Raw genomic sequence first — 19,985 nt, 5'->3', positions numbered from 1 at the left:
CTGCCTTCCAGCCAGTCAAACCTGCCATGTGTGGGTGCCTGGGGTTACTCCTCTCCAAGTACAGGACCAGGCAATTCCTGTTGTTGCAGGTTGTGAGATGCTTGTGAGCCCATTTCTCCTTCCTGTTGAGGTCCCTCTCTGTACACTTTCTGGCCTCACTCAGCCTAGAGTATATTCTGAAGGATATGGGAATGAGAGACTTAGCATCAGTTTCTTGAGCTGTTAAGTGCCCTGCCTTATTTTGTAGTGTATTAATGACCTTATGTAGTTTCTAACAGAATCATGGGCTGTTTGCAGGTGTGTGGTTATCGAAAAGTAATCCTGCAGCAGCCGAGATCATCTTTGCTAGTTACTGCTGGGAATGAACAAACTAAAATTTCACTTCCCTGCCCATCTGTTCAGCAGCTGAAAGTAGGTAATTTATCTCAGTGGGACACCTACCACCTGTGTAAAGTTTTTGAAAGAGGTTGTTAGCGTGTGATGACTATAGCCAAGGGACACCGGGCCTGAGCGCCTTGTGCTCTGTGCCTCACTGCTGTTTTTTCCTGTAGGGTGCCTTGCAACCTGGTACTTGCACAGTGCCAGACCTGCTCGGTGGCCGTGTCCCTGTGAAGCTGACAGAGGCTGTGCCTGCTCTGCCACACGACCTGCTCGGTGCCGCCGGCGTGCCGCTCCTCGCCAGCAGTGGCCCCTCTTTGACATGCTAAACCAGGCACCACCAACACGCCGTATTTTTTACAGCTACTGTTTTATCTCAGTGGCTCCTCTTGAATTATGTATCCTCATCTTTGATGTATGAAATCTCAGCTGATTTAAATATTACCCCAGAGAGTTCAGCACACCTGGAAATGGAACAGAGTGACAGATAGTCCCAGTCTTTCCACGCAGGAGCACGGAGTAAGAAGTTTTACAGCAGTTGGGTATTGGAATACAATTTTTATGAGAGCATTGTTTTTTCACATATGGTCTGCACCCAAGCAGTCAGTGCGTTGGGATGCCAAGTATTTGAGCTCAGTTGCAATGTTTGTTCTCAGGCAAATTGGAGGGAATTAGTTTGTATAAAGAGCTGGTGCATAGGGAGATCATGGGCTGTTGTTCTGTTAGGAGCTGGGCACCAAATGTTTCTCTAGATAAGGTGCCCAAAATTGTGTGTGCCTGTCACTGGGAGGTGGGTAAAACTGAGCAAGTAAATGCAAATCTGGCTGAAAAGCAGTTTCTATCTGATGTCAGGCTTCTGAGCATGGTATGAAGATAAAAAACCAACTGAGTATAAGCTACATATATAATGTCAGCAAGATACAGAAATCACTGTGTATATAAACCCTAAGCACTCCAGCCTATGAAGCATGCTTCAGTTTCTTTTGTGTGTTGTGGTCACTCTGCTCCCTGCAGGAATTAGACTTCAGATGAAGTGCAAGAACCTATTCGCCTCACTCATGCTAGCATAGCTGACATAAAGATTATGCCAGTTACTATGTCATAAACAAAGTGATACCAGTTAAAAGCTGAGAACAAAAAGCAAAGCTCATTTCTAGTGCAGTCTGGTCTGAAGAATGGGCTTTTTGCAAGACAAGCTGTATTCAGTCTTTGTATTTTGACTGTTAATATACCTTATATTTAAATTCCTTTTGGTTTCTACCCAATTTCAACTCACTAGCTCTCTACCACACCTCACTATGTGGTTACTTTTGCCCTTTCTCTTTTTCTGCCTGTTCCCTACCAAGGGGCTGCTAGCACAAGCACAGGGTCTATCATCATGGTCTTGCTTTCAGGGATCAGAGGCTTGGGAGATGTTTGCATTTACCTCTGGAGTGCAATTCTGACTGATGGGTTCTTATCAGGTTTGTGAAGTCCATCCATCCAATTGTCTGTTTCTGTTTTGAAGACCAAGCAACCATAAAGTTGAAAACGGTGTTGTATTTTTGGAATCTGAAATTCCAGACAATGCATTTATGAATTATTTATGAGGAATGTGTTTTCAGTAATGTGCAGCATAAAATGGAATGAATGCGTATCCATACTTGCCCTGAACTCTCCAAAGTGCATGCTAATAAACAGAATGATAACCTACCATCACTTTTGCTCTGTAAGATTTACAGTGCAAGCACTTTTTTCTGTGCTTTAATTCAAGTCAGTTTGTCGAGTTAAAGCTCTAGTGTTTTGTTTTAAAGTACAACTTGGTGAGTGATTTTCTATTACTTAAAGAAATCTAACTGCTTTTTTCCCCCTTCTTTCAACCAGAGTTACTGTCTAAATTTTTCTAGTCAAGTTGGCATACAGCCACCCTAAATTATACTTTAATTCACAATTAGAAATGAAGTGGTAACCGTGCAGAGCAGCAAACCTTTCATTTAAAATGGCCATTATATAAGATCATGATTCTCCCAGATGATTAAGATATTGAAGAATAATTTAGATATCCTTAGGTTTTTAGCCATTTAGAAGTGCTGGGCTTATTTAATTTTTTAAGCCTCCCTGAAACAGCTTTTTCCATAATGACAGTAATGCAGGACTCTATATTATCACAACTTGATGTTTACTTGTATTTGAATTGTCTAATGCCAACTTGTTTTTACTGATATAGCTGACAGGGCAGAGATAATTAAGAAACAGAAGAATTTGAGTGCTGGATTTGCTATTACACACTCCATGCCACAGCAGAAGAAATTAAGCTGACAAGCAGGAGAGGAAGGATCATGCAGAACCAGAAGAAGAATTGCTGTTTAGGTACAGCAATTGACTGTATGTAAAATATTTAACCAGGATGGGGAGGATAAAAAGGAAAATAGAATGGTAGAATAAACTATTTCTGAGCATTCTGAGCCATCTTATTTCCAAGGTAAAAATAGACAGCTTGCAATACTTACTCACCCCAGCACAAGAAATGGCAGGGACGAAAGCTAACCCCAGTGAAATGGTGGCAGAACTTCCATTGGCTTCCACAGGGTCACAGTTCCACCCCAAAATGTACTTAAAATTACTGCAGTCTGATTTTGCTCCTCTGCTCAGTGAGGTTTTAAATCTTGCACAGCTTCTCGCAGTTTTTGCCACAATGGTTAGAAAGTCAATGAAAGCTCACAGTTCAGTAACTAAATGACAAGGTAAGAAACTTTGGAATCATAAAAAGGGTATAAATGCTTGACCTAAAACTATGCAGATCTTCCAATGACTGTACAACTGAAGCAAAAAGTTGATTTATTATCTGGCAGGCTGGGAATTTGGACTGAGCTTGCAAAAAAGACAGAGTGCTAACCCATGTAAATGGTGGTAGACTTATCAAGCTATATGTGGTGGGGTTCTTTTAGCCCTAAACCATGCCCCTTAAAATTTTTTGTAGTTATTTAATACCCACAAAGCTGTAGGGTGAGGTAGTCCCAGATTTGCTGAAAGTGTGCTGGGAAGAAGAGATGAAAAGCAGAAAAGAAATCAAAACTGGGGAGCAGCACTGAGACTGGCAGAGAGGAGGTGCAGGACTATACCATGAGTTACATATGCAATCCTTTGTCAGAAGCTTTAGTATATTGTAAAAGAAAAGGTACAATTTTGAAGATGATTCATTGAATTAGAGTTCGCTTTGAGGGGAAGGATGCTTGGGGACAAACTGGCAAGAGTAAAAAAATTGAAAAGAAAGGCTCTTAAGGCAAGAGGTGTAGGGGGATGAAGTATGGCAGAAAAGATGATGACAGCTTAGTTTTGGCCCAGAACAATAAAGGGTGAAGATCTTGCTGAAGATGTGCTGTGATGATAGAGTGTTTAAAAGGAATAAAAGCTAAGTGTGCTCTGAAGTGCAAAGTTGTTATGTAATACCGTAGCAGAATCAGGGCCCCAGGTGCTGTACATACACCAAGGTTCATTTTCTGATCTGAAGAGCTTTCAGACTTGATGACACAGAAACGGCTGTGTGGGAGGGGAGAGAAGGACAATACAAACAGAGTGATTGCAGAAGGTGGTTGTTAAACTCTGTGGTAGTTACCTGGTTCTGTAATTTCTCTCTTTTGTACAAAAAACTTCATTCTAAATTATTCTTCTATCACTGACAGATCTGATTTAAAAGATTTCTTTACTTCCCAGCACTCATGTTGTAGTTCACCCTCCCCCTTCCAGAATTATTGCAACCTCAGTTATGCCAATTCAGCTGCAGCCTGCAGCCATACCTTGAAATAAATGATCTGTGGTGTTTCTTATTCTTGGTCTTTAGTTAGTTAGTTAGTTAGTTAGTTATTATTTAACTACTAAAATCACACAGAGGCAAGAACAATGAAGCAGCACTTTGAATTTTATTTGTCAGGTTGATAACAGGGCAGCAGTGTCTGAGTCCAATGGGGAAATAACAAAGGCTGAGTTACCAGCAGCAAAGAGGTAGGATAACTGGATGGGGAGCACTGAGATGGGAATGTGGAAAGGTGAGGAAAGCAGGTGTTGGCCTCTGAGGAGCAAGTAAGTGAAAATGTCCTGCAGTGTAGCAAGGAGGAATGAGAGCAGCAGTAACTCTTTGTTTCAGTAATGACAGCTGCTTGGATGCTACCATAGGTGAAGCCAGGATGAAAACTGGGGGGAAAAAAATGTCTTTATCAGCCCTGCCTTAGGGCTCAAGTTTTTTCAGATGCTGTTGCTGGATCTGGTGTCCTTTAGAGCACTGGCACTGATTGGTATGCCAACAGCCAGGGGCGCACCAGAGACCTCAGCCTCTTTCAAGTCCTCTTTAGTTCTTGTGTACTATACTGGGAAGGGAGAACATCCCAGAACACTGCCAAGCACATCACATTTCAGTTAGCAGACGTGTGATACTGTTACTCAATTCTGCTGCTTCTCTCCAAATTCTCCTGTGCAAGGGGTGTAATCTCTGATGCTGCTTTCCCCACAATTTGGTGATAATTGTTAGTAACCCAAGAAAAGGAGGCATTGAATTCACTGCTCTGCAAGCCCTAGAGGTAAGGGAGGGACCTGTGGAGCAAAGAAGCAGCACCAGAAGGGCTGAATGTGCACTGACAAGCATTGCGTGAGTGCTGGAGGGAGCTGATCTCCTCTCTCTTTCAGTGCAGCCCCTCTAGGGGATATGGTGCTTATTTCTGGGTGATTGCTTACCGGAAAAAAAATTGTCAAAGATGGAAGCAGAGTGGCAAAATCTGTTGCAATGCTAGAGGTATTGATTTATGAGAGAATATTAAAATACGTGTGGCTCAGGTAAATGTTGACTGAGACTAGAGCAGAATGAAAAAATGTAACATTTGAATACTTGAGGTGTATTTGCATCAAAAAAAGAGGACTGATTTCTCTGTTCTATGCCAATCTTTAGCCATAACTAATAGGGTGAAGTTTGGAGGAAGAAAACCCTCTTTGTTTAGGTGACTATCAGAAAGATGTTCTTATTCGTGACACATACCTTTCCCTCCCATCAAACTCTGGAGCAAAAATTCATTGGACATTTGTGACACTTCCCATACTATTCTGTTCTCCTTAATGGTATGTTATATGTTTCCCACTGGGCTTGGGCTTACCTCTTTTGACTGTGTGCTCTTTTGGAGAGAGGAGTGCTCTTACAAGTGGTACTGGAGTTGGTCCCCCTGATCCTGATCAAGGCCCTTTAGGTTATACCGTGGCCCATAAATAAGTAATAATGGTAATGATAGCATGAGATATATTTGGCTGTGGAATGGCTTCCCAAGGAGAGTAGAGAGAGGCTGATTGTTAGCAACAAATGTGAGGAAGCACACTGCAGGGAGCAGTTCTGTCAGCAGGGAGAGGGCTGGATGGTCTAATAAGTCTTTTCCTTCTCTAGGTTATGATTCTGTGAATACTGCCTCGGAGAGCTCTCTAAAAGTCTCTGATAGTGTAAGCTCTCTATTACGTGGGTGTGGGTTTTACAGCACTCCAGGAGGCTCTTGCTGAGGACACTGTATAAATATATTCTGTTTTACATTGTATGATATATTTTAAATAAAAGGCTCAGATCTTTTTTTAATTGCTTTGAAATATTCTGCAGTCTGATCTTTTTCTTTAAGAACTAAGAAACTCTGAAATTCTTTTGAAAGATACAGACCTGTTGGAGGTGAGAAGTATCTCTCCACCTGGATTTGTTTTAAATACATATATAGTATTGTTAAATTTGCCTCCTCCTGTATCCCACAGTGAAGTATCTGCTCTGAGTTCCAGCCTGCTGGAAAGTAAAATGGGAATGTTAGGCTGTCACAGTCCCTTTGTCTCTGAATTCTCAGTTTAATCGTGTTCCTTCTCTTGATATTTCAGCCTCATGAATTGTCCTTCACTGTGTTGTGGTTTCTTTCAGTTTTGGTGTCTTGGCATTCAGTACAGGGGAATATCCCCTCAGGGTGTGTTTTGGTCACTGAAGGTGCATTTCACACATGAAGGACAAGCTCTCTTATCCTGATGTGTGGCCTTCCTGATGTGAGAACGACTGCAAAACCACGTTCTCTTTCTCAGCTTTCTTTTCCTACCCATCCAACCTCTAATGTTCATTGACATATTCAGCTCAGGTTTCCTGGGCCAAATAGCCTGCTGGCTAAGACTTGGATTATTCTCACAGAGCGGGAAGTGAGGAAGAAAGAATCTGAGGTATCAGCTCAGCCCTATGGATTTTCAAAAGACTTTTGCCAAGGTTCCACACCAAAAATTGCTAAAGAAGTCAAATTTCTGTAGGATTAGAGGACAGTTCCTTCTAGGGATTTACTGGTGGTTAAATGATAGCAAGCAAAGTGACTTAATATTCATTTTTTAGAGTTAGCAGAGGGATTCCCCCAGGAACTCACTGGCCTGTTCTTCATCAATGACTTGGAGTGAGAAGTGAACAGCAGAATGTCTTGAGTGACCTAATAAATTCATGTGTTTAGATATTAAGTTCTTTCAGGTAGCCCAATGATATGTCAGTAGCAAACAACGCCAGAAAGGCAAATTAAAACAGAGTGAATGAAACTGTAATTTACCTGGAGAAGAGTCATCAACACTGTGCCTACATGATATTGAACTCAGAGTATGTGTTTAGGATTTGTGGAGTTCAAACCTTTCTGGAGTTTCTCAACAGCTTGTGGATACATAGGTCTTGCTGTACCCACATTTTGATTCTGCTTGGTCTTTGCTTCTCAAGAAAGCTGTAGTGGAAGCTAGGAAAGGTGCACAGAACAATTAATTTGATCAGCAGGATGAACCAATTTAAGGAGAGACCAAGAAGCAATGACTTTGGATAGGAAAAGACTGAGAAAATTATCAGGGGTGCAAGATTGTGAAGGTGGTGGATAAATTGAATGTGCAGCTGTTTCTTACCAGATTCCACCGTGTGAAAGAGGCTTAACTGCAGTCAGTCCTTAAGGCAAAACTGGGAAGGTATTAAAACAGAAAACAAAATTATGTCTGTCAACAGCAGTGAACTTCCTGAGCTTGCTGTCACAGAACATGTTGGAAACTGCTGGTTGAAAAATCAGTTAGGCAAATTTATGGACAGTGGGTTGGTACATGGATATTGAAAGAACAAGCTGTGGAGATAATTTCTCATCCCTTATGTTGTAATTGTGGATGCCAGACTAAAGATGGCAAGAAGTCCTTAGGACCCTTTAATTTGGGTTGAGTTCTTCCCTTCTCGTGTAGAGCTTGGGCTAGCTTGGGTGATTGACTGTTTCTTCCATTTAACCCCAGGTTGTATCAGTAGTGTGGTGTCTTCATGTTTCAGGTAGTTTGACTGCTCAGGCCACTTCTTATGTGCATCTGTTTTTCCTCTGCTTTTATTTGTCCTGTTTGTTCCAGTCAAACAGTGATTTGATATTTGCTCTATCATAACAATAAACTGTTTAATTTTCTGTAAAATGGGTCTGTTCCCTACCCCTTGAATGTGGTTTTAGCTGTATTTAGCATTTGTAAAGTGCTTGGGGGCAGGTGGTGTTTTATGAATACAAAATAGTGTTAGGCTTTGTACTTAGGCACAATACTGTACCGTAATTCAAAGGCAATTCATGTAACATTAGTAAATCACTTTGAACTTTATGTTGAAAATATAAGCAGTAGTATAAAAATAAACCTTTTTATTTCCTCTGGTATATACAGTTAAATAAAGTAAGCCTATACAGCTACAAAACTGTATTGCCAGTATGCTTTGTTGAAATGCCATCACCTTGCAAAGAGACATTCCATGTGTTTCCTACATGTTTATGGTTGGTGAATAAATTTTCAGAGACTGTAAATGAAAAGATGTCTCTAAATATAGTGATCAAATATTATCTGACACAGCTTGTTTAAAGAAATATACATATATTTTACTGCCAGAGTATTTATGACTCTAATAAATTTAGTTATTTTGTCTCATAAGGAGATTCTCTCTCCAAATATCAAACTTGTTGAAGTTGTGCTATTTTTTTTCAGGAAGGAACAAATGGTATTAATAGCTCAATGGGACTGTATGATATGAAAATAGAATACTGTAGTTTAAAAATTGGACAATGTGTAAGAATATAATATATTTTACCAGCAGTGGGAAATAGATAAATATTAAAGATCCATTGGCATATCCCAAATGTCTAAATAAATAAACATCACTGTTCAGCCAGTTGGGGCAAGCAGGTCTTCAAGAGCACTGTTCTTTCTAACGTCCTGCACAGTTATGTGTTCTGTGCATCACTCTTGCATAACGTGACCATTTTTTAGGTACTGTACATTGTGGGACTGTCTGAGCTCTGATTGCCCTGTAGGTTTTATCAGGAGGAATACCAAGTAGTTTCAGGTAATTTCTTACCAACCATCCTGGACATAAGTGATCTTACGGTTCCCAGAGCATCAGCAGTATTTGTGTGGTTGTCATAAAAACGTGAAAGCCTTCCTTCCCATTCAGTTTGGAAACATGGGACAAAGTAAGATGCACCTGTAGGCGTTCAGAGAGCTGTGTTCCTGCTGCTTGAGCAGCAAAAAAGACACACTGTGGAAAGAGGGATTTGGGACTGTGCCATCTTGTGTTTATTTTTGTTTTCCTTTTCAAAATGTGAATGGTTAATGATCTCTTCTGAATCATAATGGTTTATGATGTTTCCTGTTATCTTAGTGATAGACTAAAAAACTCTTACATTAAGAGTTATAAACTCTACTAGATACTTATTTAATTAAGAGCCAGTGCTGAGAGTTTCTAATAAAATTTGCAAAAGGGTTTTACGTGGCTGAGGAGATAGAATTCTAGCAGCCTGTTTTAGTAATGCACAGGAGATGAAGGGAATGCTTTCACTGCACTGCGCAATGCCTGACCAGGGTGGATTTTGCTACCCAGGTCACAGCTGTGCTCTGACCCAACTGGACCAGCTTGATCCCAGTTGTACCAGCCTCCCAGACTGAGCATTTCTGTGCTGCTCTGTGAGATGTATTTGGAGTTCTATGTTGTAGAATAAAAGCAAAGGTAAGAGTTCTTCACTGAAAGAAGAGCTTCAAAGCTTTCTATGGTCTAGTCTCCCTACTTTTGTCTCTATTCTCTTGCCTATGGCCCTGCCTTCTTTCTACTTTTTACTCTAGTTCTTAGTGTTCTGTCTCCTGATGAATTTTTTGGAGACTTTAGAAGATTGCTTTTACGAAACTTTATCTGTCTAAACAGTTAGACTTCTAATGCAAACTTGTAGACCTTAGAAATTTTCTTCTCCCATGATGAAACATGCAGACTTTCAAGCTCATTAAAGTTAGATGAAAAAGTATACATCGGAGAAGTGTCAAAAAAAGAGATTATTTTCCAGTCTGTTGCGGAGATGCTGCTGTGAGAGACTGGACTATTAATGATTAATGACTCATAACATTTGCCCATTTGCGGAGGTGCCAGGGCGCTTTGCGGAGGACAGGTTCGCATCTCTCGAGGGAGGACGTGAGTTTTTGGGTGTACATGTGCTAGTCTACATGAGACAGAAGAGGTGAACTATCACAGCCTGGATCCTGCAAGGCGAGATGGTGCTTCTTGCTATGCTAATTGCTCTTCCTTACATAACTCCCTCAGTTGTTAAACTGCCCTCTTCCCCCCAGGGAAGAGCTGATGGAGCATTATTGGCTCAAATGAGAGGCAATCCCTGAGAAGGGATCATAAATTATCAAAGACTCCCTAAGTGCCCCCAGACTCATTTCTGGGGCCTTCCACCAGAGGAATGAAAGTTCCCCCCCACGTAGGGGAGGTGTCTGGGCATTCCCACTGAGCCTGAGTATATTTTAACCCATTGGACTGTGTGACATTTCATTTTAATCCACTCCAAGAGATCCATTAACAAGAACCTGGGTTACACTCCCCTTGCTCACTGACCTTCCAGCACACTGGCAAATGTACCAAAAAAGTGAGGACAGACTGAATTATCACCATCCTTAAAGGGACAGTTGCCCATGCCATTTTCCCTCTGTTGGGAGGGCAAAACCTATCAAAGAAAATGTGAGTAAGCACCAGCACAGATGGGACATTTGGTTGCTTGGTTGAACATCTATACGTGAGGAATTTCTATATGTGGCTTAATGTACAGTGCTGGTACTTCTGCAGAATGTTGGGATTTTTTTCTCCTCTGGAAGCAGTAACAACACAAGGGAACCCTTGGCCATTAGTTTCCTTTAAAAGAGCATTCACTATTCACAAACCAAGTTTGCAAAATAATTTTTCCTGTTTGAAATGTTATGACTTTTGTGTGGGTGATCCTGTAACTTTGACTTCACTGAAGCCATTAAGCATTATAATAATAATAAAGCCTGTTTTTACTTTTTTTTTTTTATTCAAGTCATGCAAAGAATACATACCCTGGTTTTAGAGAAAGTTGGATTCAAGCATTCTGACTTTGTCTTTTTAAATATTGGGTTACAAATAAATTGTGAGAAAATTGTCTTTGCAAGTTTCAAACCATTCTAGGTGTACTCTGTTGCCTCCAGCCAGATGCTGTCTGATGTTGCTTAGACGAACCCAGCAAACCATTATCCTGGGATTAAACACTAAATACCTGCAAGGAGCATTCTCTTTATCAGATAGTGCTCTGTTAGCAGAGTTCATTCACTTTATTGCATATATAACTATGGTGTCAAATAGACTGATTTACAACACCTGGTCTTTTACATAATCTTTGCTATTTGCTGCGCTTGTAATCTGCCAAATCATTTAGCTTTCCTGATAGCAGAAATGCTGTAAAACTTAGATAAACTTGCAGAAGAAATGAACTCGAAGGTACTGCTGAAATCTAGGGCCTGCACGTTTGCTGTAAATGTACTGGCTGGTTTGGTTTCCCCTGCCTAATCTGTGATTGCATGTGGCTGCTGGACAAATTGAAATTTTATGATAGCACTGCCGTCAGAGGAGATAAGCATTTGTATGCTAGACTAGATTAATCTAAAAAGAAGTTTTAGGTGTGGCTAATGAAAGCAGAGTGTGTTTTAACTGGGTTTCTTTGGGGTTCAAACCATATGTGTATATCTATATAGAGTCTAGTCTTAAACTTTCTCCATGTGAAAAATCTCATGTATCTGTGCGCTAGTTCTTGCTATCAGTGCAGCTCATTCCATTTTATGTTGGAAATATCTTTGAGGAGTTTCAGTTTTTAAAGGGTACTTTCTGAATGATAGTACAAACAACAGATTTCTCTAAAATTATCTGGTTTGGCTACCCAAAACTCCACATCCTTCTGAACTTTTTTGTTAGGGCAACTAAAAGACATCACGTTTGCTTAGGGTTAGCCATGAACAAGATCCAGTTGAAACAAAAGCTGTAGTTTTTCATTTTGAGCCACTCATATTTTGCTACTTAGATAATAGAAAGAAAAGCTTAAAATGTGGAAAATAAATTTGCAAATTAGCTTTTTGATTGTGAGTGAGATTAAATCTAACACATCTTCAGGAAAATAAAACAACCTGTAGTCAAACAGGAGAGAGCCCTGCTAGGCAGTAGTGTCAAGTCAGACTGTATTAGAAATGACACTGACCATCAGATTGGAAAAAACAATAAAAATGGAAAGAAATAGCTTTTATAGCATAACTTCAGTAGTCACCATTAGCGTTGGTATTAACCCATCAGTGCCTCTGCTAACTCCTTTGAGCTGAGGGAGTGGTTCTGTGTCTCAGACACAACAATGAGTTAGCTTGTCATGTCAGGCACTGGAATGGGCTGCCTGGGAAGGCAGTGGAGTCACCATCCCTGGTGACTTTCAGGAAATGAGCACGCATGGCACCCGGTGCTCTGGTCTGGTTGGCAGGGCAGTGACCAGTCAAATGTTGGACTCGATGGCCTTGGAGGTACTTTCCAGTCTAAATGATTCTGTGATAGTGTTCCGGTGATGGATAGGATGTAGCACTTACTTGTGGAGATCAAGAAGGGTGTTTTACATGGCATGGCTAGTTCGGGTGGGAAAGCCTTTTACCTGCTGCTGCTGCACAAGGCTGTTGGACAGCACAGGTGGGAGTCTGCCTTTAGGAGGTACATGGGCCACTGCTAATATCTCACATCCATAAGCTGTTGTAGATGTTTGTTCTTAAGGATTTTTCATCCCATCTGAGTTGAGAAACCTCCTACAGCTGTCTTAGTTGTTTAGTCTTTCTAGGTTCTTACAGTCACAAAAGTAAAAACAGAGGCTTTTCTCAAAGCAGAGACCAGCTTGAGATGTTTCCTCATGCTATAGATGAACTATTTGTTTACAAGAGAGATACCCTATGGATCCAATCACCTGTGCTGATAATTTCATTTGGGTGAATAATGTGAATAATGTTTTGTGCATGGAAGCCTTTGAATGTGTGAATCACTTTAGGGTTGGGAAGATTAGGCAGGTGGGTGCTAACAACAGTGTGGAACAAAGGGATTTTTGGGTAAAACTCTGGAGTGATATCTCTTACATATCACTGAGATATCGCTGGAGAACAGGCTCCCTAGGGAAGCAGTGGAAATGGTATTGTTTAAGACATTTAAAATTGGACAGGAGGAAATATATTGTAATGATCAATCCTGTGCTGGTATTTAGATCAAGTCTTGTCTCCTGTGAATATTAATAGAAAGTCTCTGTCTCAAGTACCTGCCATTATTCAGTGAGCATTACCAGATCATATTGGCTTGCAACCTTCCCTCATGTCTGTACTTTTACTTAAAGGACAACCTGAGTAATGCTTAGCACCTTTGCCTTTTCTCATGGTGCCTCAAGCGTTGATTCTGTATTGCCTTGCTTAGATTCTATTCCTTCACTGCTTCCACCAGACAGACTCTATATAGTACACAGAGATTTACAGGAAGCACATGTAGTTTGTGGTAATAATAATAATAAAGTCTCCTGCTGCTTTCAAATCCCTGAGAAACTAAATCAAGTGTGGAGGTCTATTCAAAAAAAAGAGTGCAGCATGTGTATAAGTCACTTTACCATTACCAGTGTGGGTCTGCCTTGTTTGGTGTATTTGGCTGTCATCTCTCTGAGGTCTGTGTTCAGTCTCCAGAGTGCAACTAAGACATTACACACCTCAAAAGGAAAAGCTGATGAAACAGCCTAAAATAACCTGAGCACCCATGCTTTGCTTGCCTCTTTTTCAGTAGCTCTGTGTTGTCATTACTGACAGGAGTCCATACAGCAAAATGCATTCTGTGCCAGTGGCCCCTGTCAAACAAATCTAGGTCTGGTCTGATTTATGGAGGCAGGAAAACTGGAGGCAGTTCCTGCACGGTGCTGTGATCTTAACAGAGCTCTGTTTTCTTGGTGTGTTTCTGTAGGTACCAAGCCTCTCTTCTTGGCCTGGTGGAGTCTGTGAGCGCAATATCAGCTCCAGGACAGCTCTGCTGGGAACCTTGTGACGGGAACAAACCGCACCCGCCCTGCTGCGCGAGCCACAGGCTGTCCTCCTCCTGGTGCCAGAGCCCCTGCAGCCCCAGGAGCAGAGCAGATGAGCTGGAGGAGAGCCGGCTCCTTGAGGAGATCTTCTTCATTTGACACTGCTCCTTGGTCCACACTTCCTCTGAAATTACTGGAGTGATCACTGCTTGTTTTCCCTCTTCTAAAACATAGCTAATTAGCATCCAGGTTCATTTTGGATTTAGTGATCATGATGCAAGTATATTGTTGGGGTACGCCAATCAGAAAGTGTTAACTTTTTTCCTAAACCTTTCATGTGCCAAGTAATCAATTTACAATAGCATTTTTTAAAAATCTACAACATTTTCTAATACATTGAAGTCACAGTTTTGCCAGCTTTATATCGGAAGTATATTTCATTATTGATTTTTTTCCACTCTGAAGCAGTTTGCAAGAACTGCCCAACATTCAACAACCAGCATGTTCAAAGTAGATTATTTTCTAATTAAACAAGTCTGTTTAAAACCTGGCATATTATAAAGGTACAAGCACTTTAGTACTTTTTCACTGATTTTATGATCTACTTTTTCCTTCAACATTCTGATATTTAACACACTGAGTTTTTAGGGGATATATTGTAAGCTCAACTCTACAGTGTCTGATAATGTTAATAGACGATGTTGCAGGTTGATGTACTAGGCACAGGTTTGAATTATATTCCTCTTTAAATCAGTACTATTTGACAGAGTTTATGTGCTGGGTAATGTAACCCTGAAACAGCAGAACAGAGTCAGACATCGTAGAGATCCAAAACCTATTTGATGTACTTTTCAAGATGAAATACATAGTAGTGCTAGCACAAGAGCAGTCTTAAGACATTTTCACTAACTTGCACTATTTTGATCCTGCATCCAGGCTCCATTGTAAATAAGACAAATCAGTAATTATTTCCACTAGCAGCTCACAATGCACACTTTCCTGCCAGCTTTAATTATTCATGCTGTATCTATTTCAGTTTATTTAAATGCATTTCCATCTACTGCATGTACTTGGTTATTTAAAGAAATGTGCCGAATTGGTAAAAATGATTGCACATTACAGGATTAATGGTCATTTTCTCCACAATGCAGTGTTCATATTTTATTGTAACAGTAGCCACCGGCATGTGTTCCTAGAAATATGAGACTAAAATACTCATTTTGCACAGTAAAATTGCAGCAAGGGAAAGGTAGAATTGATCCAGTACGGGCAAGTTCTAGGCCATTTGCTCCCAAACACCACTTCATGGGCCAGTACTGCTCCTCAGACCATCTCTTTAGGCAACCCTGCTTATCTTAATGGCTGGGTTGAGTTGCTGTACTGATGCTTGGGGTATGGCTGCTGCCTGCCTCCCCACGCTGCTCCTGTGCAATGTGTGATGCTTTGCAAGGTGGATCTCAGACGAGAGCACCGCAGCCCCTGGCAGCACCGTGCTCCATCAGTGAAACAAAAGGAGAGAGAAGGGGAAGAGGAACCTCAGGTTACTCTGGGCTGCTTTGTTCAGGCCCAGTCTTAATCACAAATTAGGTGATATCCTTTCTGTGCATCCCAGCTGAATTTTAAAAGCTGCTTGGGGGAGTTTAAAGGAGGAAAGCAGCATTGCTGGATCAGAAAATTACTACTGTGGCAAGTCCCTGCATGGTCTGTCCTGCTTCTAGTGAGGTGTTACAGTTTTATGGAATATGTCCATCTGCTGTTGAATGTCCCTCTTCTTCTACTCCCTGAGCCTGTGAAGGCCCAGGTATCTGCTAAGGGCCCCAAAGACATATTCAGTGCCCTGGCTCAGGTAGAGCAGATGGGAACATAAGTTTTCTTATTCTGTTGGCTGAGTAGTGTGCTGCTTAAAGAGGGCAGGAAAAAGGAGGAGAAAGAAGAGAAAAATATACAAGGACCAGCAGGAAATTTGGGGATAACTGTCACACAGATCTTAGAGTTTGGGGTTGTTTCATGGTGTTTTTTTAGGTTTGCTGGTGTTTTTTTAAGTGTTGGCATTTATAAAGAGTTCTCTGATTTCACTCCAATTGCTTCTTGTCTCTTTTCCAGTTTGACTGAAACTTTAATTGCCTTTTCTGATAAATACTAACTGACCTTTCAAAACAGCAAAAAACTACATGTATATTTCTTGAAAGGTGCCTTTGTGTTGAGAACGCTCCATGGGAGCATTTTGTTCTTTGATTCTTTTGTGGGTGCCAATATTTAATGCTTTGAGATTTCTTATGAACACTTAAAAAATTCTACTTCTCAAGGTGACTTTTGGCTTGAATCTATATTTTTTGGTTGTAGCTCTTTTTAAAAGGACATTGTCAGGGTTGTGGGCTCTATGCTGAAGGTGCTGTCTGTCAGTCAGACCTATACAGGGGGCACACCTTTGTGAATCAAAGTTTTCTAGTAAAAGATGGTTGAAATCCCTGATGGGTGAAGAGCTGTATGCTTTAACTCTCTATGAGATGTGGACAAAAGAAACAAAAGCTATTAATTTCATAGAGCCTGTGGAAAGTAATTTTTTATAATACTGGCTCTTGGTCTAGTTATCAGCAGTACATTAGGAATAGTGTTTAGCAGTCAGTGCAAGCAAAGATATTTTGCCATGAGGCACTACAAAGTTGAAGTTATTAAAACATTTATAGCCTTAGAAAAAAAAATCAATGATTGTCAAATAGGAAAGGACAAAATCAGTAGTTGGTACTGGGAGGGGAATTGTTTTCCATCTGCTAAAACAGTAGAGGAAATGCAAAAATTAAACTAGCAAAAGCAATGACATGACAGTGTCCTTTTAAGTTTGAGCTTCTATATTGGGAGCTGCTGCCGGGGAGTTGGTCCAGCATAGACTGTTTGTCCAGAGTGTTCCCAGTGAATATCCTTCAGCTGCACATCAGGCTGTGTTTTCCATGGGGCTTTGTGGAATAACACGACTGCTGCTAAGGCTCCTACCCACGCCTTCAGTTTGTGTCCTTCCCACGTGGTTCGTGCACACACACTTGCTGGCTGTTTGTGTAGTTATTGCTTTTGTGCACCTTGCACATCACAGACCTGTAATAATCACACCCTTTTCATTTCTAGCCTTTCCAGTCTTGCTGTTGAATCTCATCTTGAGCACGTATTTATATGTGTATGTGAGGTCTTAATCTAATAAATTATCTGGGGGTTTAATTTATTCTTCCAGACTTTTATTTGGCTTATGCTCTGATTTTTGTCCAGCTCAGCTGTCAATACTGCCATTGACAATGTGTTCCACTTCCCACAACATCACATCATATTATGTTCTGAGTCTCCAGTGTGCTAAGATACATGAAGAATTTGTTTTAAGCCTTCTCTTCCTCTCCAGGACATGGGTCTTACTGTGAGAAGGAGCAAGGCCTCCTTTGGAGCATGAAGTAAGAGAGAGGTCTCAAAATACAAAGGAGAAGAAAATTGAAGAGCCAGCACCATGTGTTGGGACAAAAAAGTGAATTAAATAATAAGGAAGAAAGGATGGAGGTGAAGGCAAGAAAGGATAAAGATGCAAGGCAGCTGACTGTACCAAAGGTGGAGATGAAGTGGGAGTGTGCCAGAGGGCAGGGCCAAGTTGTTAAACTAGAATAAGCAGGTGAAGGACAATTGTGTGCTTGTATCTTAAAGTGAGAAATGTTTTCAAACACTTGTTCCCATAAGAGCCTTATGACTCCACACCCTTTTCCAAATCATGTTCCTGCATTTGAGGAACTACTGTCCAAGGCATGCTTGGCAAATGAGGGAAAGAAGGAAATTACCTTGACCTAGCTTTAGCATCTCCCCTTTAGAGCAGCTGGGCAGGGAGGCCAGAGCACATGGAGAGCAACTGTGCAGAACCCAGGTATAACCCAGGGCATGGACTGAACTTGAATGCTTGCAAGGGATGGGGACTTAGATGGCTGAAGGATAGGAAACTGGAGAGCAAGAATCAGAATAAACAAATAAAATTTGCACTGATCCAATGAGCTGTGGAAGTTTGGTTTTAAGGAAGGAGAGAAATGAGCTTAGCTGCACTTCAGAGAGATTGAGCCTGAGATATCCAAAAGACAGCCCTTGAAAAGTGCATGTGAGCCCGGGGTTAAACTCTAGAAGTTGCAGCAGAGATTTCTCAAATATGACCTCCAGGCTGTGTTTGAATTTGTACCATCTGTGGGGGAGAGAGCACAGCCTGGTTAGTTAGAAACCTCCTTTTTCACTGTTACTAAATTTATGAAATTGTGTGCTAATTAGTGTATGATTTATAAATTTACATAACTGCATGCTACATAAGACAACACGGAATATTGAATGAGGTGATTTAAACCAGCAGAAGCAATGTAGTCTGCTCTGACTGGGTGGCTTTCCTCTGGAAAATGCCTCCCCCATCCTGACCTGCTCCTGCATCACTGGAAGGCTTGTCTGCTCACAGTGACAATAAATGTTTTACAATATTGTGACTCCATGTAGCTGAGAGACATCTAGCTCAAGCATCTCTGGCATAGCTGTGCAGCAGAGCTTTCATGAGGATCCCTGACTAGGGTGTTTGAAAGCAGAATTCAGATAAAAAACAGCAAGAAACCCAACTTGACCTGGCCAGTGTTGGTGCTTGAGGACTCCTGCATTTGTTAATGGGGAGTGGAAGAACATCCCAGCTGCAGGAAAAGGATGGGCTGGAGGGTAAACTGGATTTGTTTCCTAGCTCTGGGGAAGCCAATTTGCCTCCCTTCACAGCGTTCTGTGGGTTCTGTGCTGAACTGTGTTTAGCACCACATCTCAGAGGGGCTGTGGCCTATATCGGCACCCACAGCAGAAGGCACTGGAGGTATCCACCAAAATACGTCTGTGAACTGTAATCTGTAAGAGCAGAAACATATGGGGCACACATTCCTATTGAACAGAAGCTGAAGCTATCAGGCTTCATGTATTCTGAGGCTTGAAGGAAGGCTTGAAGGCACTGGGGAGCTAAGCTGGAGAAACTCAGATGTCACTAAGAGGTGAGGTCCTGACATCTGTGAGGTGAAAGATGCCCAGGTGGTCCCAGCAGATGACCTAATCCATGAGCTGCAGTGAGAGCTAAGTTTCCTTGATTCAGGATTCATCCTGAGTATGTAAAACAAAATAATTTCCACTCAGAGCATGTAATAACCAGTGTGAGTTCATTTTTCTGGTCCCCTGTCTGCAGACAAGAGGAAAGTGAAAAGCTGACAAAAGGTGTATTTCCTTGTGCTTACTGGCAACTACATTAAAACTTTGAAGCATGGGTTTGATTAAAGCAGCTGCCCAAACACAAAGTGTTATGTACTGTGAGCATTAAGAACAGAGTGGAAACTTCTCTCCTCCACCTGATAATGAAGAAAAGGACAAGATGAATTCACAGACACAAAATCTAGTTCATTCTTGAATTAGATATGACTATGAGAAAGTTGCATTGAAATTTTAGAAGTGCCTTGTCAAAATCTTCCAGCAATTACTCTTTCTGCTACAAAACTGCCTTATTTTGAGGCTGATGTTATCTCAAAACTGCCTTATTTTGAGTCTGAGGTTATCTACCTGAATTTCCAGCTGCTGGACTTTGTTGTGCCTCTAGAAGAAGGGTTACAAAGTTGCCATATAGCCAGACTGAGTTCCCCAAAGAGAGTGATAAACTCCTGGTCGAGCCTTCTCTTTGTTGAGACGGCCTTGTGTCCTAATGTCTTTTCAGCCTCTGGATGATTTGGAGGGCCTATTTCTGAACATTTATGCATCTTGAAAGGTTTGCACTAGAGCAGGATGCCCAGTTCCAGTGCTGCTGATGGGAAATGGTGACCGTGTGGCCTCATTTCTGTACAGCCTTTCCTTTTTGCCACTTTCAAAAGCCTTTTTTTTTTTTTTTTGGAAGTTTTGGGCTGAGTACCAGGTCTGGTTGCATTTCAGATCATGGTTCTGTTTCCTGAAGCAGGAATTGGGGAATTGTGTAAGAAATGAAACCAGGAGGCCCTGCTAAATTTAGAAGAGTTGAGGAGGAAAGAATAACATGAAGTGGAAATACCAAGCAGGAAAGAAAAAGATTGCAGGACTCAGTTTGGGACAGAGCATGAACTTGTGGGTGCAGTACCTGTGAACTCAGACACCTTGATAACAATCTGCCAGACACATTCTTGATGGGATGGGGGAGACCCAGACAACACAAACTCTCAGAAGGAGAAGAGTGAACAAAGCACAAGGCAGTGATAGCAACAAAAA

At 41.2% G+C, this 19,985-nt stretch overlaps 1 protein-coding gene across 1 annotated transcript in view; it reads left to right on the top strand.

Moving 5' to 3' along the window:
• Window positions 1-17,723, top strand: part of KIAA1328 (KIAA1328 ortholog) — a 172,595-nt gene extending 154,872 nt beyond the window's left edge. Inside the window, exon 11 of the mRNA XM_064736180.1 lies at window positions 13,676-17,723. Coding sequence (XP_064592250.1) covers window positions 13,676-13,892 — 217 coding nt within the window. The 3' untranslated portion in view covers window positions 13,893-17,723. The remainder of the gene's footprint in view (window positions 1-13,675) is intronic.
• Window positions 17,724-19,985: the final 2,262 nt, after the last annotated feature.

This window comes from Zonotrichia leucophrys, chromosome Z (genome assembly GCF_028769735.1).
Source record: "Zonotrichia leucophrys gambelii isolate GWCS_2022_RI chromosome Z, RI_Zleu_2.0, whole genome shotgun sequence".
NCBI lineage: Eukaryota > Metazoa > Chordata > Aves > Passeriformes > Passerellidae > Zonotrichia > Zonotrichia leucophrys.
This window is presented reverse-complemented; position numbering and strand designations above follow the sequence as displayed.